This window comes from Telopea speciosissima, chromosome 8, assembly GCF_018873765.1.
Source record: "Telopea speciosissima isolate NSW1024214 ecotype Mountain lineage chromosome 8, Tspe_v1, whole genome shotgun sequence".
Classification (NCBI taxonomy): domain Eukaryota; kingdom Viridiplantae; phylum Streptophyta; class Magnoliopsida; order Proteales; family Proteaceae; genus Telopea; species Telopea speciosissima.
Window position 1 is genome coordinate 19,327,086 of NC_057923.1, and position 21,493 is coordinate 19,348,578.

The 21,493-nt window shown below is 41.5% G+C and overlaps 1 protein-coding gene across 1 annotated transcript in view; it reads left to right on the forward strand.

Annotated features, from left to right (window-relative positions):
* Nucleotides 1-21,493, forward strand: part of LOC122670881 (beta-adaptin-like protein A) — a 129,323-nt gene that overhangs the window by 15,238 nt on the left and 92,592 nt on the right. The window contains exons 2-4 of the mRNA XM_043867901.1: nucleotides 1,164-1,266; nucleotides 1,353-1,869; nucleotides 3,898-4,022. Coding sequence (XP_043723836.1) covers nucleotides 1,164-1,266; nucleotides 1,353-1,869; nucleotides 3,898-4,022 — 745 coding nt within the window. The remainder of the gene's footprint in view (nucleotides 1-1,163; nucleotides 1,267-1,352; nucleotides 1,870-3,897; nucleotides 4,023-21,493) is intronic.

A 21,493-nucleotide genomic window follows, 5' to 3' on the forward strand; every position in this document is an offset into this window, starting at 1 on the left:
AAACACCTCTTTCGCTTAAATACAACAGAATTACGAGTTCACGAGATATGCTCAAATCTCTCTCTTTGCAACTCTCTTGGCCCAAGCCCTCAAAACCCCCCAAAGAGCCACGACAAGACCTTATTTACCTCAATCACTCATCACTTTTTAAAGAAACCCTCCTTAAGCCTCTTACAATCAACCAAATAAGCAAACCCATAAGCCATATTCTTAAGCGTAGCCACATGCAACTCCCTTGCCGAAGTCGCCATCGCATCCATCGAAAAGAAAACCCTAATCCCTCTCACAAACTCCTCCTTCACTGTCGTTTCACAGCACAAATTCGTCATAACCCCTGTAATTATAACCTCCTTTATCCCTCTCTCCACCAAATACTCCTCCAATCCAGTTCCTATGAAGGCACTGTAAGTGTTCTTTTCAAGAACTTTATCGTCACTTTTACGATTGACCTCTAGCATCAGCTCTGTCTCGGGTGTTCCGTCCATGATCAAATCGTTGTTCCACCATTCTCCAAGCATTCCATCATTGGAGGGGGAGTTGTGGTTGTGGCATGTGAATATTATTGGGATCAAAAGGTTTCGGCAGAGATCGATTGCATGCTCTGTTCTAACAAGCCAGGGGAAGAAGTGGGGGATGGTGGCGGTTGCCAAAGCCTGTTCTCCGCTTAGTTGCAGGCTTGCAGCAGGTAGGCACAAGGTTGGGTAGGTTGAGAGAGAGAGAGACCAGCAGTGGCAGCGAAGGGAGGGAGATACACTTGCAGATTGATTGAATGGTTGGGATGTCTTCCATTTCATCCAACGGCCTAAAAGATGTTAGTAGGTAAAAGGTAATTTAGTCATTTGTATTTAATTCAGTTAACCCCGTTAGTTTTTGGGCCAAAATTGATATATTGACCCATAATGGGGTGGCATTAATTTCACGGTTCATCGGAGGGGGTGTCGCCGAAAATTTCCCTTGTTTTTTTCCTGTCTGATTCGCGGCAGTTCTTAGCACGTGTTTACTGTATAATGTTTGTTCTCATGTGCAGAAGAGGGGAAAGGACTTGAGATTGACAAGCAAGAAATCAGTAAAAATAAGCACTTCTTTGCTCCATTTAATCTTCTACGGTTTGCTTTCTTGATCGAACTATAGAGTTCTACGTTACCAAAAAAAAAACTATAGAGTTCTAATTCAATCTCTCCTGGAACCCTCCTTTCGCTCCAGTTGTATTGCCATGGCTCCTCCGGCACAATCGCAGAGATCTACGTCTTCTTCTCAGCCGTCAGGGTAAGTTCATTTCCCCTTCTTCGCGTTTTCTTTTTTGGTCCCGTGCCCGTTCAGGAATCTGAATCCCTTATTATATTACTAATCAGCAAAGGAGAAGTCTCCGATCTGAAGATGCAACTTCGGCAACTCGCCGGCAGCCGTGCACAAGGCACCGATGATTCGAAGAGAGAACTCTTCAAGAAGGTCATTTCGTTCATGACGGTTGGAATAGATGTATCCTCTCTCTTTAGCGAGATGGTGATGTGCTCAGCCACATCGGACATTGTTCTGAAGAAGATGTGTTATTTATATGTTGGGAATTATGCTAAGGGGAATCCGGAATTGGCGCTCCTCACTATCAATTTCCTTCAGAAGGATTGTCGTGACGAGGATCCGATGATTAGAGGGCTTGCATTGAGGAGTCTCTGTTCTCTGCGAGTAGCAAATTTGGTGGAGTACCTGGTGGGGCCTTTGGGATTGGGTTTGAAGGACAACAACAGTTATGTAAGAACGGTTGCCACTATTGGAGTTTTGAAGCTGTATCATATATCACCGCCAACTTGCATCGATGCTGACTTCCCTTCAATGCTTAAAACTCTTATGCTTAAAGACCCTGATGCTCAGGTATGGAATTCTTCCTACTTTTTTTTTTTTTTGTGGGGGGGGGGGGGTGATGGGGGATCAAGTCACTGCCTTTCTCATCCTTTTATATGATCGACTGGGTCTTACTGTTCTGCAAGTACTTAGAAAGTATTCATTGTAGTTGTTATGCTTAAAGAAAGCCGATAGAGAAAACAGAATTAGGGAACCACCTTCATTCTTGTTGACTCAGAAATCGTTTAGCTGAAGTACAATACGGAAATGTGGAAAACAACTTTCCATTCTATCCATGGACCATCATACGGTTGAATTCCTTCCCTCAATATCCCATGCCTGAAGAAGACGATTCTTTCTAATGTACAGTAAATAAGAGACAAAAGCAACAAAGGAATACAAAACAAGTCTATTAACTAATACTTTATTTTCCTAAAAATATTTCTTCTGAAACTGATATAGGTGGTAAGAATTCTGAGCTTAAAACCTGCACTGCTAAAGGTTTAATAGAAATTCAAGCTAACAAAAGTAGGGAGAGTGTACATCAAGATGGCTGGCATTGGTGGCATCATCCAAAACCATGAGAAAGAGAGTCTACATTATAGATCCTATGAATATTACAAAATGACAATAGTGGAAGTAGTATAAATATAAAAACTATTATAGAACTTAAGTAGCTGTGAATATCATGTAAAGGTTCTCATGATGAGCTTAAGAAATTCAAAATGGACTTTTAGGTGAAAACTCATGCATTCTGGAGTTATTGAATCAGACTTATTTGATCGAAGAACTAAATCTTGACAACTTAGAAATATTTCTGCCACATTCATTGCATCTATCCAACCCAAGACATTCTTTGTAACTTGAAGCACTATACTCATGCCGTTGTCAATTTGCTGTAATTTGCCATGTATAGCTGTTTTAACAAATCAGATGGGGCTTTAGTTGTAAAAAGAACGGATATGAGTTGCAAGAGCAAGAACTGTCGTAAATAATTAAAAAACAGTCTAATTTTTTGACTCTAGGAAGAGGGGAAAATAAAAGTAAAAGAATGAAGAAACAAATGAGAACCTAATAAATTGGCAATAGATTGGATGCTTATCTTAAAGAAGGTATGGGAATAAAAAATAATAAAATAAAGGGGAAACTTAAAATGTGTTAAAACTTGAGAGTACTTGTGCTAAAATGAAGCTATTCATACTAGTGAATATAGGTGTAAACCAAGTTTTGTAAGCATCAATTATGGAAGATGTGGGCAGATTAGATGTGGGCAGATTAGGTGAATCGTGCTGCAAACTGTGGAAGCTTATCCCCATTGAACTGGGTCCATTTGCAGATCTTGAATCATGAGATACACACTCGAGTCTGAAGTCTGAACCCAGGTAGATAGATAGATAGATGGATATATTTGAAACTCTACAGACCTGGCGCTTAAGTCAGAGTCTCAGATGCTTATTCTTGATCCAAGTGGAAATTAGACCCCTTGGATCCAAATTACTGTTCGAAGGAGATTGTAGGATTGAATATGGTCAAAGACAGGACCCTTTATCAGGCACATGAACATCATGCATACAAACAAAAAGAAGTTGGTATTTAAAGGTGCCCAAGTTCAATGAAGAGGTATCCTGCATTATCCGTTTAAAACCCTTTTGTTTATTTCTTAAACTTAGTCACTGAATAATTGATTTCGTGTAAGAAGTCACACTATTCTGCTATATATTATTTCATGTTGCTTCTAACTGATTTTAGTTCTTGTATTTCTCATTGTCTCCGAAAATAATGCTAAAAGCTTTTAAGGTTATACCTTTGGCTCTTAGTTGTTTGTGTCATGATCACCTAGTGGACAATCTTTCTTGTTTTCTATTTAATTTCTTTTGTTATTTTCTATATTCTTACAATGTGTCTTGGTGTTGCAGTGTGATTATGCTTATAGAGAAACTGGGTTGTTGCTAATATTATGGTTGAGAAATAGAATACTAATTCTTCTCTCTATTCTTGAGTTTATGATTTCAGATCGTTTAGTACCTTAGTGGCCTTCCATATTGAATGTTTTTCCAGGTAGTTGCAAATTGTTTATCTGCCTTGCAAGAGATTTGGAGCTTGGAGGCAGGTACATCGGAGGAAGCATCTAGGGAAAGAGAAGCATTTCTTAGCAAGCCAGTGATTTATTACCTTCTGAATCGGTACGTTATTTATTGTGGATGCTAGTTTCAATTAATTGTACATTTGAAAAATGATCTTATGTCAGCAACTGAATATGAACCAGAAGGATTAGAGTCTTGTAGCAAAACAGTGATTAATGGACCTAAACAGCTTAATTGAATTGCAAGGGGAACTCCAACAATAAACTAAAGCTCAATACCAAACAAAAGCCATTCTTCAGACATCTCTCCCTACCCTTTCGGCTTTTCCGTATACTCCCTTATCTAAACTCCTAATAAGACTTCAGTTACAACTTTAGCAACCTTGAATGCTTGAACCCTTCCTTAACTAAATAATAGCAACTCAAAGTAAAGCAGAATTAACTCTTAATTGACCTAAACTTACCAAACAAATATCCCATAACTTGGCTTCGTGCCAGTAGATTAGACATAACTTTACCCACATAGCCTGCCTGATGAACTTAGGGACAAAAGTTAGTGCTTCTCAAGTGAACTTCTTGTTCCAGTGGAAGCAAAGGACAGCATATGACATGGCAGATCTATTGGCAATCCAAGGAATTCGTAGATTAAATTGGTGTTTTGTGCAGTTTTTTACTTTTTTTTTTTTTCATTGGCTTACTAGCCTGCGATATGTCTACTGTCTTGTAATCTTTCAGTTTGTTGGGATACTATTCTTTGCTTTGTGATGAGCTTTGTACTTGTTTTCTATTAGCTTAATTAAACTATCATTATTTAAAAAAAAAAGAATAGAATTGCCCACCTAGCTTGGATTCCCAAGATCTTGATTATGTTGGAAAGGTAACTGAAGAAACTTGTTAGGAGCAGAAAAATCATGTCAATGGGCAAATTTTAACTCCCAGAAATTTCCCTAAACAAAACTGTGGGAAATATTATTTTTGGCAGCTCTACTATTGTCCGTCTTGTGTGTTTTGCTGTAAAATGCATCACCGTGATTCCATGCATCATAACGCATATAACTTTCGCAATACAGATCCTATGAATCCAATATTGATAATTTCAGTGATGTTGATACATAGCCAGTGTGTGTGGGTTCCACTCTTCAGTTCAATGACTGCTTGAACGGTAGATCAAATAGAATTCCCTTCATCTTTCCATTCTTGCGACTGGAAAATATATTTCACTCCCACTGTTGTTAAAGGAAGCACTTTCATCCTTCAGGTAGCCGGGCTAGTCCGGTAGGGAAAAAAACTAAGGTTCTGAAAGAAATTGCCAACAAGCTCTTTAAGACGAATAACTCTTTCTGTTTCAGGTACAGGAAAAAAACATATGTTGATTGGGGTAATCTGACACAGCCAGTCTTTATTTATAATAGAATGAGAGAGGGTACAAAGACAGAAATATCCCTGTGACAATTCTACCCTTGTTCCCACATTACAACACCCCCCCTCAAGTTGGTGCATAGATGTCACACATGTCCAACTTGCATACAATAGGATGAAAAACAGAACTACTAAGACATTTTGTAAACACATCAGCCAATTGGTCACCTGACTGATCAAAAGGAACACAGACAAGACCTAAATCCAGCTTTTCTTTAATGAGGTGATGATCAATGGCCACATGTTTCGTCCGATCATGCTGAACTGGATTATGAGCTGATTTGCTATCATAATATACCATCATAGGAAGAGTAATAGGTACAGTCAGATCCATTAAGAGACTCTTGAGCCGCAAAAGTTCACAAATACCATGGGCCATAGTCTGAAATTCTGTTGCAGCATTGGATCGAACTACAACAGCCTGCTTCTTGCTTCTCCAAGTAACCAAGTTTCCCCTACGATCGTACCATAGCTAGATGTAGACCTGCGGTCATCAGGAGAACCAGCCCAATCTGCATTTGTGAAAGCTTCAACTCGTAGGTGATCATGAGGAGAGTAAAGAACCCCTCGTCCTGGAGCAGATTTCAGATAGAGAAGAATACGGAACACAACTTCCATATGAGAGGAGTATGGATCATGCATGTACTAACTCACTACACTTACGACATAAGCAATGTTTGGCCTAGTGTGGGAAAGGTAAAATAACCTCCCAACCAGTCTTTGGTATCGTCCCTTATCCACTGGTTCACCATTCTTCCCCACAAGATGTGCATTAGCATCAAGAGGAGTATTTGCAGGCTTGTACCCCAACATTCCAGTCTCTAATAGAAGATCAATGGTATATTTGCTTTGGGATAGGAAAATTCCTCTAGTAGATCGAGCAACTTCAATGCCAAGAAAATTACGAAGCTTACCCAGATTTTTAATCTCAAATTATTTGCCCATATATTCCTTGTGGCGAGAAATTTCAGCGGTTTCATCTCCCGTGACGACAATATCATCAACATATACGATGAGGATTGCAAGGAAATGCAGTGAGGCGATCAACCAAATACCCCCAGCTTATGACCCGGAAGGAGAAGTTATGCTTCTTCGGCCGTTGCTGAACCTTTTAGTTAGGTCTCTATAGACAGAGGGAAAGAAATAGGAAATGATGGATCGAATCCTGCCATTCCAAAGGCTACTTGGAAGCTTACCCAGATCTTTAATCTCAAATTCCTTGCCCATATATTCCTTGAGGCGAGAAAGTTCAGTGGTATCATGATATCATCTCCTGTGACGACAATATCATCAACATATACGATGAGGAGTGTGATCTTACCGCCAAATCGCTTGATGCATAACGTGTGATCAGTATTGCTTTGGGTGTAGCCAACAGACACCATAGCCTTGTGAAATCTCCTAAACCAAGCAGGGGGGCTGTTTCAACCCATACAATGCACGTTTCAGTTTACATACCTTCCTTGGGATGCTCCAAAGATAAGGACTTGACAAGCTCTTTCTCAATGATGCCAGTATATAAGGCGTTGTATGCCATGCAGTCGTCCAGATCCTTGATGTCCAAGGACTTCTGGGTAAATCGAGTGACGTAGTCACGGATCGGTTCATCATCTCTCTGCCTGACCGCCAGGAGGTTTGCGGCAGTCTTCTTCTGCTTTATGCTGCTCTAGAAGCGAAACACACGACAAAAGTTTTCCCAAGCTCCGCAAAGCTCTTGATGGAGCCCAGCTTCAAGCGTGAAAACCAAGTGGTTGCAGATGTGCAACTGACAATCTTCTTTTGTGGAGGAAGACTAACTAAATCCTAAGTGTCATTTTTCCCTAGTGCCTGCATCTCTTCAACCATGGCTGTCTTCCATTGTGGGTTTGCAGGAGTTTCCTGCCATTTCTAAGGAATAGAAACAGAAGACAAAGAGGATACAAAAGTATTATAGGAAGGAGAAAGTGAACTATAAGAAACTACTTGAGATATGGGATGTTGAGTACAAGACCATTTATCCTTGCGGACAACAATAGGTAGATCAAGATATGGATCAAGTGAAGGATCAATAGTACTAGAGGGAAGAGAATTACTAGGAGTAGATGATGCTAGCGGGATTAAAGCCGGACCTAGATCAGAAGAGGGCGATTGTCTAGGTAGAGTAGGCACCGTGGTGGTAGTGGTATTGGTATCTGTCTGCTATTTACGAGATCTCACATAAACATGCAAATCTGGTCCTGGTGGTCTGGTAGCAATCTCCCCCTAAACAATGTCCTGTACAACATCTGGCAATGATGGAGGTAGTGAGGATGTGAGAGGTGGCATATCTTCTCAAGTAGTAGAATTCCTGAAGAGGTGCCATAGGGTAATAGGCAACATATTCATGAAAGACAACATCCATAGTGATAAACAGGCGCCGGGAAGGTGGATGGTAGCACTTGTAGCATTTCTGAGTGGTAGAGTAGCCAATAAAAGTACACCAGAGGCCACGAGGATCAAGTTTATCGTGAGGAAGATGATTGCATGCATTGCAAACACAACCAAATACCTTAGGAGGAACAGTAAATGAGGAAGACCCTTGAAGAACGTTTAGCGGAGAGCGGAATTCAAGGACCTTAGAGGGCATCCTATTGATAAGATAGGCAGCAGTCAAGACTGCATCACTCCAGTACTGAGCCGGAACGTGCATCTCAAATAGCAAGGAATGAGCAACTTCCAAAAGATAATGGTTCTAGCATTCAGCCACACCATTTTGGGCAGGTGTCAATTTAACTAGTCTGATGAAGAATACCGTGAGTGGCAAGGTATGATTGGAAGGAACCATCTGTATATCTCGGCCATTGTCACTACGAAGGACCTGAACAAGTGAATAGTAGCATTGAACTATGTCTTGACCATGCGATGGAAGAGCTGAAAGCAGTGTAAAATCTCACTCTTATTGAGCATCAAATAAATCCGGGTTGTGCAGGAATGACAATCAAGGAAAGTTACAAACCAGCGGTAACCATAGATGGAAACACAATGGGCAGGGCCCCATACATCAGAGTGAATTAAAGTAAAAGGAGTGTCACTTTTATTATTTAAATTGGGATAAACTGTTCGAGTTTCCTTGGCTAAAACACAAGCCTCACAGAAAAAATACTTGAATTACATTGCTGAAATAAAGAAAGAAAAACCCTAGCTAAAGTGCCCATGGGGGGATGACCTAAACACTTGTACCAATGTGGTAACTCAGATAAAGCAGGTGAAGAAGAATCTGTTTGATGAGCCTGACCAGAAGTAGGAGAAACTAAAGAGAGATCATCCTCAAGTTGATACAGACCACCTTCCACTCTACCACAGCCAATTGTTCTCTTTGTCACCAGATCCTGAAAAATACAATGAGAAGGATAGAAGGTGACTTCACAATTCAAGTTGGCAGTAATACTACTAATGGATAAAAGATTAGTAGAAAAATTAGGGACATGCAAAACTGAAGATAAGGATAAAGAAGGGGAACAACGAATGAAACCCTTCCTAGAAACAAAGAAAAGGGAACCATTAACAACCTGAACCCTCACTTTACTAGAACAGGGAGTGTATTGAAAAAATAAATTTGATGAACCAGTCATGAGGTCAGTGGCACCAAAGTCAACGATCCAAGGATGGGACATGACTGATGCACAATGACCACCAAATGGGATACCTGGACATGTAAGATTGGAGTTAGAAGTGACAATAGTAGAAGCAGAACTGGCAAAAGTCTGGGACAGTTCCAGCTTGGTCATTAGACGCCTAAATGTAAGAACCTCGTCATGGGAAAGGGAAGAACCAGCACTGGTAGGTGTAGTGTGAGATGCCTCAGTGTGATGTGCATGAGACTGAGTTGGACGACCTCGACCATGGCGCCGCCCAGTGGAGTTGGTAGGGCGGCCATGAAGCTTCCAACAAAATTCTTTGGTATGGCACTCCCTACCACAATAGTCACATTTGATGGGATCTTTATCAGAATAATCGCTTGAACAAGTAATGCCTCCGTGGGGTTGTGACCCATTGCCAGAATAGAGAGCCAAGCGCTCTTGAGAAGTGGGCTGTAGCAATGCGACAACTTTCCTCCAGTTGAAATAGGGAGTAGGATTGTTCCAGAGAAGGGAAGGGATCACGACTCAGAACTTGAGCATGAATCTGATCATTACTCAATGTTAAGACCAGCCAAAATATCATAAACACAGAGCTTACTCTAACATATTCGTAAAGTTGGTTGCATCAGTAGAATAGTAGCCTGAAACTCTTCATAAAAGTCTAACTTTTGCCACAAACTGCGTAATTCAGAATAGTATTATGACAGAGTGAGTTCCTTCTGCTTCATCTCATGAATCTTCTTGCGCAACTCATAGACCTAGGCATCATTCTCTACCTGGGAATAGGTATCCTGAGCAGCCATCCAAATTTTAGTAGTAGTATCCAAAATAATGTAACCCCTAGAAATATGGGGCTGGATAGAGTTGATGAGAAGCGAAATCACCAACGAATTATCTGAATTTCACTTCTTCTTGGTAGAACCGGAAGTGGTAGGCTTCTCTGTTTCGTCCGTGAGATACCTAGCATAACCACGGGAATCAATGGATAAGAAACACGAACGAGACCACATCAAATAATTACCCCCATCCAATTTGATAGAGCTCACAAGGAACGAAGGAAAATCACGACGACTCATCCCTTTAGTTCCAGTTGATGCAGTAGTAAGATTAGGCATCATTACCAGTCCAGGAGATACTCCTGTTAAGGAAGAGTGTCACTAACAACACTCACAATCAGAAGCAGTCGCAACAAGAGAGCATGAAGAAGTCGATCTCACAGGGTTTTGAGATTGATAGTTAGGATTTTGACCTTGTGAGATCGACTAGGGTTAGCCTTGTGAAATTGAAAATATCAGGGATTAGCCCTATGTACAATCAACAAGCATTCGGAGATTGACCTTGTAAAGTCAACATACAGGGTTGGCCATGTGACAGTTGATAACAAAAAAGCAGGGATCATAGGTGTTAAGGCGGCAAGGTGACCCAAGGCGATGGAGGGGTGTCTAAGTGCTTAGGCGACAAGGCGCTTGCCTAGGCGACTATGGCGCCCCCAAGTGTTATTTTTTGTTTCCCTTTTTTCTTTCATTATTTAGTATGCTACAATATATACCTTATATCATAAAAAATCAACATTAAGCCTTCTCAAGTCATAAAAAATCAACATTAAGCCACATCAAGTCATAAAAAATCAAAATTAAGTCAAATCAAGTCATCAAAAATCAATATCATAGTTGTCATGGCGTCCTGGCGCTGGAGAAACTGGCATATCGACCTTCGACATGGCTCATGTATAAATATCGCCCGATATGGCGTACATGGCGTCGCCATGGACGCCATATCACGATATATGGGCATATCGGTCGATATAAGTGTAAAAAACTCAGGTTAAAATTTTTTTTTTTTAAAAGCTTAAATACTTTTTCCTTCATTTGTATTGGTCACATTAACATTAAAAATTAAAACCATTAAAGATTAAACAGTACACTTTAGTAGTATTCCCTAAATCCCTAATTGGATTATTGGAATTGAAATTTGGGGATTTTAGAAATCGCAAAGTTTGTCAAGAGAAGAGAGACTTCGTGAGATGTCCGGAGCTGAAGGAGTCAAGAAGAGAGAAGTGAGAAGAAGAAGAAGAAGAAGAACTGAAGGCTGCAAGTCTGCAACTCTCGGCAAGTTTGAACCCCTCCGACAACCTCCAGGTAAGTAATTTTTATTTTTTATTTATTTGGTTCTTCTTCTTCTTCTCCAATCTCCTCCCAGTCCTCCCGTGAGTGCGACTCGATCCTTCTTCTTGAGTTTTCTTCTTCTTCTTCTTCTTCTTGATTCTTCTCACTTCTTCGTCTTCTTCACTTCCGGTAACTTTCTCCGTCGAGTTCTTCTTCTTCTTCTTAACTTCTTCTTCTTACCTTGCGATTGCGAGTTTGCAACGATGTGAGACCTCTCGTTTTTTTTTTTCCTTTTTCTTCTTCTTGCCTTGTAGTGCGAGCTTGCTTACAGTGCAGACCTCTCATTTTTTTTACTTTTTCTTCTTCTTGCCTTGCGATTGCGAGCTTGCACATAGAAAGAGAAGGTGTTTTTTTTTTTTATCTTCTTCTCGCCCGCACACAGCCACACATACACAATTACACACACAGAGACAGGGAGAGAGTCGAGAGACGAGAATGGGGGTGGAGGGATTTATTACAGCCGATAGTTCTCTCGTTTTTTTTCCCCTTCTTCGCTTGCCTTGCGATTGCGAGCTTGCACGATCCAGAGATGGTGTTTTTTATATTTTTTCTTCTTCTTACCTTGCACACAGCACACATACACAGTTATTTGATAGGCTAATCTATGTTTTCATACTTTCATGTACACTAATGGATATTACACTTTCATGAATAAAACCATAGTATATTAGTAGTACACTTTCATGCTGATTTTTGATGTTATAGGATATATACTATAGCATACTAAATGACATTAAAAATAGAGAAAATAAAAAATAAAACATGGTCGACATGCTCGCCATGGCAACGCCATGGCGGGCGACATGTCGATATATCGACGTGACACCCCTCCACCGACTTGGATCGCCGTGACGCCGTGACAACTATGATCAATATTAAGCCACATCAAGTCATCAAAAATCAACATAGAACTAGAAGACAACAAAACTGAAGTAGCAAGCTATTGGAAGTTTGAAACACTTAAACATACATTTGGTTTATACTAGTCTCACATTTGGTTTATACTGTTCTTAGAAAATATGATCTTATCTATTAGTAATTAAATTGCTCTCGATTTAGAGAATTGTTCTTGTTCTCTAAGAAGTTTGAATAGTCAGATGATTTTATTTTTACATGAGGCTTTTAGTATTGGTTAGAGCACAAAACCAGTTTTCCAACAAATCCAAAATTGCTTCAATCTGATTTATATTGAAGTAGTTATGTTCCGGTCAAACCTTGTTTGGTATGCGCGAATGCAGTCAAAATCACTCTGAATGAAAATCTTTTTTTAGATATCAAAACAAATGAATATTTTACCGCACTTATGGTTTTTGGCAAAGTTTTTCCATATTAAGATTTATAGAATTTTTAGATTTGAGAAAAACCCTAGTATTAAAAATTTGAAAATCTAGTTTTTGTTCTTGAACTGGGGGGTTGACTTTTTATCCTTTTGGAATTTGATTTTTTAACTATTTTTATTGGATTCAAATAGGGGGTATTTGCTTATTTATGAATAATATCTTAAGTAAATGAAATCATTTACTTAAATGATATTTGGCATAAATAAGTGCTAGAACCGGGTTCGATCCCAATGAAACTAGTGCAAGGCGCCTTGCAATAAAGCGACAGTCGCCTAGACCCCTACAAAACCGCCTGTAATCCAAGGTGGCGCCTAGGTGATGCCTTGACAACTATGGCAGGGATTGGTCCCTGTGAAGATCTCGAGATGTCTCTCACATCATGAGATCAAATTAGGTTGAAAAAGTCTTGAGAGACATTAAGGGTTCAAGGATCAAGGACCCTCGGTGCTCTAGGAAAGCACCACCTGATGTAGACAAACTCTTTGGCAAGCATTATGCTAGCCACAAGCATAAGAAGAGGGCTGGTTCATTTAATCAATTGGTTGGACCAACCCATTGGGCCACAGGGCCAACCAGTCTTGAGCTGGGCCAGCCCACTTGGGCTGGGAGTTTGTTGAGTCACTCAAACCAATGTTGTCGGGGCAGAATAGTCAATTTGCATTTTCTTTAAGTTCTTCAAGTTGGCCGATGGGTTACTTTACAAGGTGGGGACCACAAGACTTCAACACACGACAAGGAATCTAAAGTAGGGTCCACAAAGAGAGAGAACTGGCTGCTGCACTTCTAGAAGGCTTGAAGATCTTAATTAGTTTCTATTTTGGGTTTTAGCAACTTAGCCAAGTAGACTTTCTATTTCAGTTTATTACTTGTAAAGCAAGTCTCAACCTTATAGGAGACTACTATTTTATTTCTTTCTATTTTTGATTCAGCCTTTGAGTCTATATAATTGTAATGGCTTTTAGAAGCCTCCTCCACGATTAATGAAGTGAATGAGATTGCTTTGTGCAAATATTGTCCTGGTGAGAGGATGGAGGGCTGAGAGAGCCGAAACCCCATCCCTCTGTATCTTCTATTTTCTATCTCTTTTCTTCTTCATTGCCTCCTCTATTCCCAATCACTTTCTCTATTGTTTTGTGACTGCAATTGAGTGCTGTTGCTGCATCTGTGAAGAACCAGAAGACCACCCAACATCAACCAGACCTGCTGTTGCTGATCAGAGACAAGGAAGCCCTTCTACACACCTGCGGCTGCATCTCTTTCTATTTCTCTGCTGTTGCAATCGGAGGACTTGTTCTCAGCACCCTTTCTCTCATTGACAGTGATCTTTGGAGGACTCTTTCAGACCCTTAAGGAGGCCAGTCGATCCCAGTTTGAGTTTCTGTTGCTGGCTGGATTAGTCTGCAGTACTAAACCTTCTATTTTCAACTCCAACTCAGATCTCAACATCTGGCCATCAGAATTTGGCCCAAATTTGGAGCCAGTTGTCACCCCACCAAGGCTGGCACTCGATCAGCTTTGGAGACCATACCCAGTTCTGATTTGCTCAGAATTGATTACTTTCTAATTTTAGCCTTTCCTTCTATTTTGAATTGTGGGTTTATTTTGGGGCTAGGTTAACCCTAATATAGTCTACATTACCACCGAGGGTTGTAATGGAGATGGGAGCAGTAGGTGATGGAGCCAAGAAGAAGAAGAGAGAGACAGAGAGGTGGTATGTTTGAGAATCGAGGAGAAAGAGAGAGAAGGTGAGCCACGAGAGAGAAGAGAGGCTTGCAGCACTTTTAGGGTTGGGGAAATCTGACACATTTCAGTGAGACACAACCAATCTTTATTTATAATAGATGAGAGAGTACAAAGACAGAAATATCCCTATGACAATTTTACCCTTATACCCATATTACAACATGTATCATACCAAGGAAGTAATGGATGCATGATTGGATGCTCCAACATCAATCATAATCATTTTTTTAAGGTGAATAAAGAATTTAATTACTAAAAAGGAAACAAGAATACAAGAGCCCCTTAGGGGGAGCAACAAACAAGCAACTCCAGGCCTAGGCCACAGCTAAGAGGAGGCTGGGCTAACAAAAGAAACAGAAGGGAGACCCTAGGATACAACAATGAGTCTGTTCCTTGGGGTGTCAAAACAAGAAGAGGGAGGGACAGACGACAACTTCGCTTTAATTTCGAAGGAAATGGAATCCCAAATCTGCTGATAAGTACGAGAGTTGGAGGTCCATTTCCTGATATTACGCTCCATCCAAATATGATTGAGAGTGGCGCAAAAAGCCATCTTTCCAACTGTGTCACAGACAGAGGAGCCAGCAAATGTCATATCAATCCAAATCTACTCACGAGAGAAAGGAAGAATTCTTCTAGGGGCCGGCCAACACTGGGACAAAATGCCTTTCCAAATGGTTGCCGAGGTAGGGCAGTCAAAGAAGAGGTGATCGGAATCTTCCACATTGTTCTAGCATAGGCAGCACGAGGGAGAGACTGAGATTAGGCGATCGCAAAGGAAAGACTGGGTTGGAAGACAGCTGGTGAAGACCCTCCAGGACGTGAAGCAATGGCGAGGAATGTGATGCTTGAACTAGAGAAGCTTCCTCCAAGTAACCAATTGACCTTTCTGCCTAATGAAATCCCAAGCTGCTTTAGAGGAGAAAGAGATAGAGTTGTTTGTCGACCAAGTAACACCATCCCCCCTTCCCATGGGCCTTCTGGAGATGGAATGGAGGTCATTCCAGATAATGTTAAGCATAGGGCCAGTAGAAGGGGGGGGGGAGCCCAGCCAAGTGTCCAAGATGTCAGCCACCAGAGAGAGCCGAGAGAGGCCCGAGGCATAAGTGATTCTGGGGGAGACTGAGTGGAGGAGGATCCCCCTTGGGTGCCAGTGATCCAGCCAAATATACAAAGAGAGACCATCACCAATCTGAGAACGAATGACCTAAAGCACTAAGTGACGGGTAGCAAGGATCTTACGCCAAACCTAAGAAGCATCTAAAGAGGGCAAAGCGGTCCAAATGGAGTCTTGACGAAGAAGGCCCGAGTAAATCCAAACAACCCAGATGCTTTTCTTTTTGGCATCAATCTTCTGGATTAGCTTGATGATGCCGACCGAGTTCACTTCCTTGATTCTTCTAATACCCAAACCACCCTCCTTCTTAGGGAGACAAACGGCTGCCCAACTTAGAGGATGCAGAAACCTTGAAGATTCGATACCCTTCCAAAGAAAAGAAGCCAAGAGGGATTCCAAGGATTTGATAGTAGCTTGGGGAAGTCCATATATGCCAGACCAATATATATAGGATGCCTCCAAAACTGTTTTGATGAGAACCAGCCTACCAGCATAAGAGAGAAGTTTGCCTTTCCACAACTGTAGCCTTTTCCGAATAAGATCCAACATTGGGGTGCAATGATGGGCTGAGAGTCTAGCAAGAATCAAAGGAAGACCCAAGTGTTTAATTGGAAGTTGTGTTAAGAATGGCTGTATTGTATTAGGGGTATATGTGTAAATATCCCCTTGTATTATTTTCTTATTTTTTGTCATTTGTATAAGGCCAAGGGCCTAGGTGTAATTTACTATTCTTTTCAATATAAGCATGTTAGTCTCTAGGTTAGAGACAGAACACTTGAACACCAAAACCGTGGCTGCTCTCTTCTCCTTCTTCAACCTAAAATCTAACATGGTATCAGAGCCAGGTTTGCTCCTGGAGTTTGAAGGTGATTGAAGATTGTTTGGAAGGTGAAGAACAGTCTCTGTGAAGGAAAATAGCATACCTTCTCAGACCTGTTTCTCTCTTGTCTGCAGTCCAAATACTGAGCAACCAAGTGCTCTAGTTTCGTGTGGAGGTCTTGTTTCTTCTCATTGTGCCCTCCCACATCTCTTGGAAGCACCCAAGGAGTAGAAGGGAATCTCGGCCAGGCTGTTCTGCCTCTGTTTTCTGCCAGCTGCAGTGGTTTTTGGCTCTTGTTACTTCAATAGGTTCTTGTTTGACCAGTTTCTTTGGTCTATTTGAATCGTTTTTGGTAAGGAACAATACTCATCCTTACTCCGTGGTTGTTTGATCAGTTTTTAGGGATTTAAAGGCCTATTTTCAGGCTATTTATCTCTGTTTTTCCTGGTTTTCTATTACTGTATTAGTGGTACTGTTGTTGTGGTTGAGATATTTGTTATTTGGGCCTATCAAGTGTTTGATTAAAGCTCAAAATGGGTGACAAAGATGCTGCAACACCCCTGCCTCTTGTAGACACAGCCCAAACAGCCCCATTTCTTCCTTCCTCCTTTGAGAGTCCCAATATCCAACTCCCTATTGCCAAACTTGAGAACCACAACTATTTCGATTGGTCCCAGTCCATGAAATTGATTCTCCGGTGTAGGGGAAAGATGGGTTACATCAATGGTAGTATACAGGTGATGTAGCCTAGGTGAAATAACTTCCACTTAGGACCAGGTTCTGTCTAAGGGTTGGCCGAATGGGCAGATTAGGGTTATTAGGGCAAAATTTAGGGTTAGGGCTAAGTAATGACAATGGGGTTTATAGGGTTTTAAAAGGCAGGTTTCAGAGGTCTTAATGGTATAAAGATATTAGGGTTTGGAGAAGTTTTGAATTTCTGCAATTTTGCGCAGAATCGGGTCACAGGCTTTAGGGTTTAATGGAGTGAAGGGATGAAGGGGTTAGAGTGGGAATTATGGGCTAGGGCTGAGGTCAAGTGTGGGGAATGATGTAGGGAAGGTGGACTGAGAATAGGGTTTGAAGGTGATGGTTAGATCTGGAATTATAATGGAGTCCTAGTTGAAGTAGGAGTTGCAGGTTTAATGGGGTTGAGGGTTGAATGGATAAATTGCAGGGTTAATGTGCAGAACAGCAACAGCTTGAAGATTGAAGAAGACCTCCTGACCTTCACAGTGCAAGGAGTCGTAGGAGAACCCACCCTTAACCACCTTGAGTCCACAAGGATATAGCTTGCAGAAGGAGCAGGCAGCAGCTTGAGAGCAGCAGTTCCAGATCTGGAAAACAGAGATTTTTTTTTTTATGTTTAAAGTTGTGGAGGAGCCTCCCACGATTCTGCTATTTATAATAATGAAAGGTGGCCAAAGGCCTTCCACTAGTATGACTTGGAATCCTAATTCCAAGTCCTAAAACCGGTCCTAATCCAACTAGGATTAGTGACAACTAAACTGAAAATCTAATTACAACTCACTCACTTGTATTCTAACTAGGAATACAAGTTTCAACAGATAAAATAAATAATAAAAAGAACCACCTATCCCTCTAAAACCGTGGAGGGATACTAAGCCAACTAAAAGACTGTTTTACCCCTACTTAAGAAAAAACAAACTTCAAAGAAATGAAAAGGCTCCAACAAAAATAAGAGACAGCCACTCATGGTTTCGGCTTCTTCTTCCTAGTGTTTGGATCTGCATCAGCTCTCCCCGGCTTAGAAACATTCATCTCCGATGAATGGGTGAATGCCATGTAGCGATTATACAACTCCGGATCGAGCCTCTTGAAATCATCAGCATGTATCCAAGTGCTGTCCTGGCGTGGGCGACCTTTCCACTTGACAAGGAAAGAGTAATAACCGGCGCCTTGACGAGTCGTCTTGTGCATATCATCCAGAACTTCTTCAATCACATCGTCTGGAGGTGGCTTCAGTTGGGGCAGCCGTATCATGTGCTCAGAGTCGCCATCATCGGAATGATGCCCCGTGTACAGATATAGATCAGCCACATTGAAAATATTGCTTATGCCTATATCATCAGGCAACTCTAGAATATAAGCATTAGGGCCAATACGTTTCAACACCTTGTATGGACCCATCTTCTTTGGATGGAGCTTACTGTTGACACCTGGTTGGTGTCTCTCTGGATTCACCCGTACCATGACCATGTCTCCTGGCTTGAACTCAACGAACCGGCGATGCTTGTCAGCAGTGGACTTGTAGTGATCATAACTGAGTGCAATTTTGCGCCGAACATCTGCATGCACTTCGGTGATATGACGAATAAACTCATCGGCTTCAACACTTACCCGAGCTTGAGGGGGTAAGGGAATGAGATCAATCGGGCGGTGGGGTTGCATCCCAAGAAAAATCTCGAAGGGAGTACGACCGGTGGTCCTGTTCACGGAGCTGTTGTATGCAAACTCAGCAATGTCAAGGATAGAGGGCCATGTCTTCTCATAATCTCGGACCAGACACCGTAGCAAGTTACCAAGGCTTCTGTTGACTACCTCTGTGATGTAGCCTAGGTGAAATAAATCTCACTTAGGACCAGGTTCTGTTTTAGGGTTGGCCGAATGGGCAGTTTAGGGTAACTAGGGCAAAATTAGGGTTAGGAATGGGAGATTGAGTTAGGGTTTTATTGGGTAATGGTCTGCAGAATTTTAGGAGTCTATTAGAATAGGTTTTAATGAGGTTTGAATAAGAAATAGAAATTCAGAAATATTAGGGTTAGGGTTTTGGGTTTTCAGATTTAGGATCTAAGCTGAAACTAGGGTTTAGGAGCAGATTTAGGGGCTGGGCTTTAGGTCGAGTTTTCCTAGCAGGGAGGGGGTGGTTCGGCTGGACTTTGGTGGGGTTTTGATGGCTGGTTAGGTCTAGGCAGATCTTAGGGTTTCTGGGTTTTTATGTTGAGGGAGGGATTTAGGGTTTGTAGTGGATAGGTGAGGCTGCAACTGAGATCGAGTGGGAGGGTTACTGTGATGGACCTGTGGTTAGGTTTTGAGTGTAATCTGATGAGGGAATAGGGCTGTGATGAATGTAGATGAAGCTAGGGTTTGGGGAAGTCGATTAGGTTAGATGGAAGTAAGAAGAAGAGATGATAAAGTTGCAGGAACTTGTAACTCTTACTGGAATTGCAGAATTTCAGCAGCAGCAACCTTGAAGAACTTGAAGGAAGAAGAAGACGAACCTCCCGATCTGCAAGATGCAAGGAGTCGCCGGATTACTCCAGCCCTAGCCCTTGATATTACTCACAAGGGGTCTTGATATGACACACAAGACAGAGAAGCAGCAGTCATGGCGGCAGAGCAAGAAGAAACAAAATTTCAAACATAATAGGTGGGGGAGCCTCCACGATTCTACTATTTATAATAATAAAGGGGGCCTAAAGGCCTTACAAATAATCAATCTAAAGCAATCCTAAATGGATTCCTAATCCAATAATTATAAAACATAGAATAGACTTATACTCTAAATAGGAGTATAAGTGTAAACAACTAAAACAAATAAAATAAAATACTAATCCCTCTAAAATCGTGGAGGGGAACTAAGAAGATAAACCATGAAAAAGACTGTTTTAACCCTAGGCTAAAAAGAACAAACAAATAAAAAGGCTCCAACGAAAAATCAAAGAACAGCCAAATTAATCATGGTTTCGGCTTCTACATCACTCTGTTTGTCCGTCAATCTGGGGATGGAATGCAGTAGAGAACAAGAGCTTGGTGTTTGTCTTCAGCCATAGAGTCTTCCAGAAATAACTCATAAACTTCACATCACGATCGGATACAATGGTACTGGGTAACCCATGGATGCGAACAATCTCCTTGAAGAATAGCTTGGCAATGTGGGAAGCATCAAGTGTTCTTCGACAAGGAATGAAGTGAGCCATCTTGGTGAATCTGTCAACCACCACCATGATGGAGTCAAATCTTTCTTTAGTAGGGGGAAGACCAAGTACGAAATCCATACTGAGATCAACCCATGGCTGGTGAGGGATCGGCAATGGCGAATAGAGGCCCGTGTTTTGCTTGGTACCTTTAGCTAGCTGGCAAACTCGGCACTGCTTGATTACATGCTCTACATCCTTGGCCAAGTGAGGCCAATAGTACCAATCAGTCACCTGTAAGATGGTTTTATCTTTCCCGAAGTGTCCTCCTAAACCTCCTCCATGTAACTCCCGGATAATGTGGTGGCGTAAGGACGAATCGGGAATGCACAGCTGGGTTCCTAAGAACAAGTAACCATCATGTAATGAGTACTTAGGGTGCTGTCCACCCTGCTTCAAATCAGCATATAGGACTTGAAAGTCCTTGTCACTAGCATACTCGTCTCTGATCTGCTCGATGCTAAGTGCATGGGTTGAGAAAGTGTTCAAGGTCAGGACTTTTCTACTAAATGCATCAGCCACTGTATTTTCCTTTCCTGACTTGTATTTGAGGGCAAAGTTGAAATCCTGTAAATATGCAACCCATTTAGCATGCATTGTGCTAATGAACTTCTGTGAGTGGAGGTGCTTGAGTGCCTCATGATCAGTGTACAGGACGAACTCTTTGCCAATAAGGTAGTGTCTCCAATGCGGCAAGACCTGAACAACAGCATAAAGCTCTATATCATAAGTAGAGTACCGAGTCTTGGCATCATTAAGTTTCTCACTGTAGAATGCAGCTGGAAGGCCTTTTGAGCGGTTGCTGTCCATGCGAACGGACCCTTGTTCTGTTTGGTGCATTCGGTTATGGGTGCCATGATGGCACTGAAATTACGAATGAATCGCCTGTAAAAAGAAGCCAAACCATTGAAACTTCGTGCTTCAGTGAATGTCTTCAGAATAGGCCACTCAACAATGCTTCGAACCTTTTTCGGATCAGCTTCAACACCCTTGGATGAGATTATAAAGCCAAGAAAGACAACCTTGGGCAGCATGAAGGAACATTTCTTTAAATTGATAAACAACTTCTCTTGCCGGAGTACTCTGAGAACTTGTTTGAGGTGGTCTATGTGCTCATCTGGGTCTTTACTGTACACCAAAATATCATCAAAGTAAACAACAAGAAATTTACCGATGAAGGGACGAAGTACCTGGGTCATGACTCTCATGAAGGTGCTAGGTGCATTCGTCAGGCCAAAGGGCATGACCTTCCACTCGAATAATCCATCTTTGGTCTTGAAAGCTGTCTTCCATTCGTCTCTAGGCTGTATGCGAATCTGATGGTATCCACTGCGAAGGTCAATCTTGGAGAAGATCTTAGAACCAGACAACATGTCTAACATGTCATCAAGTCTAGGAATTGGGAACCTATACTTTATGGTGATCTTGTTGAT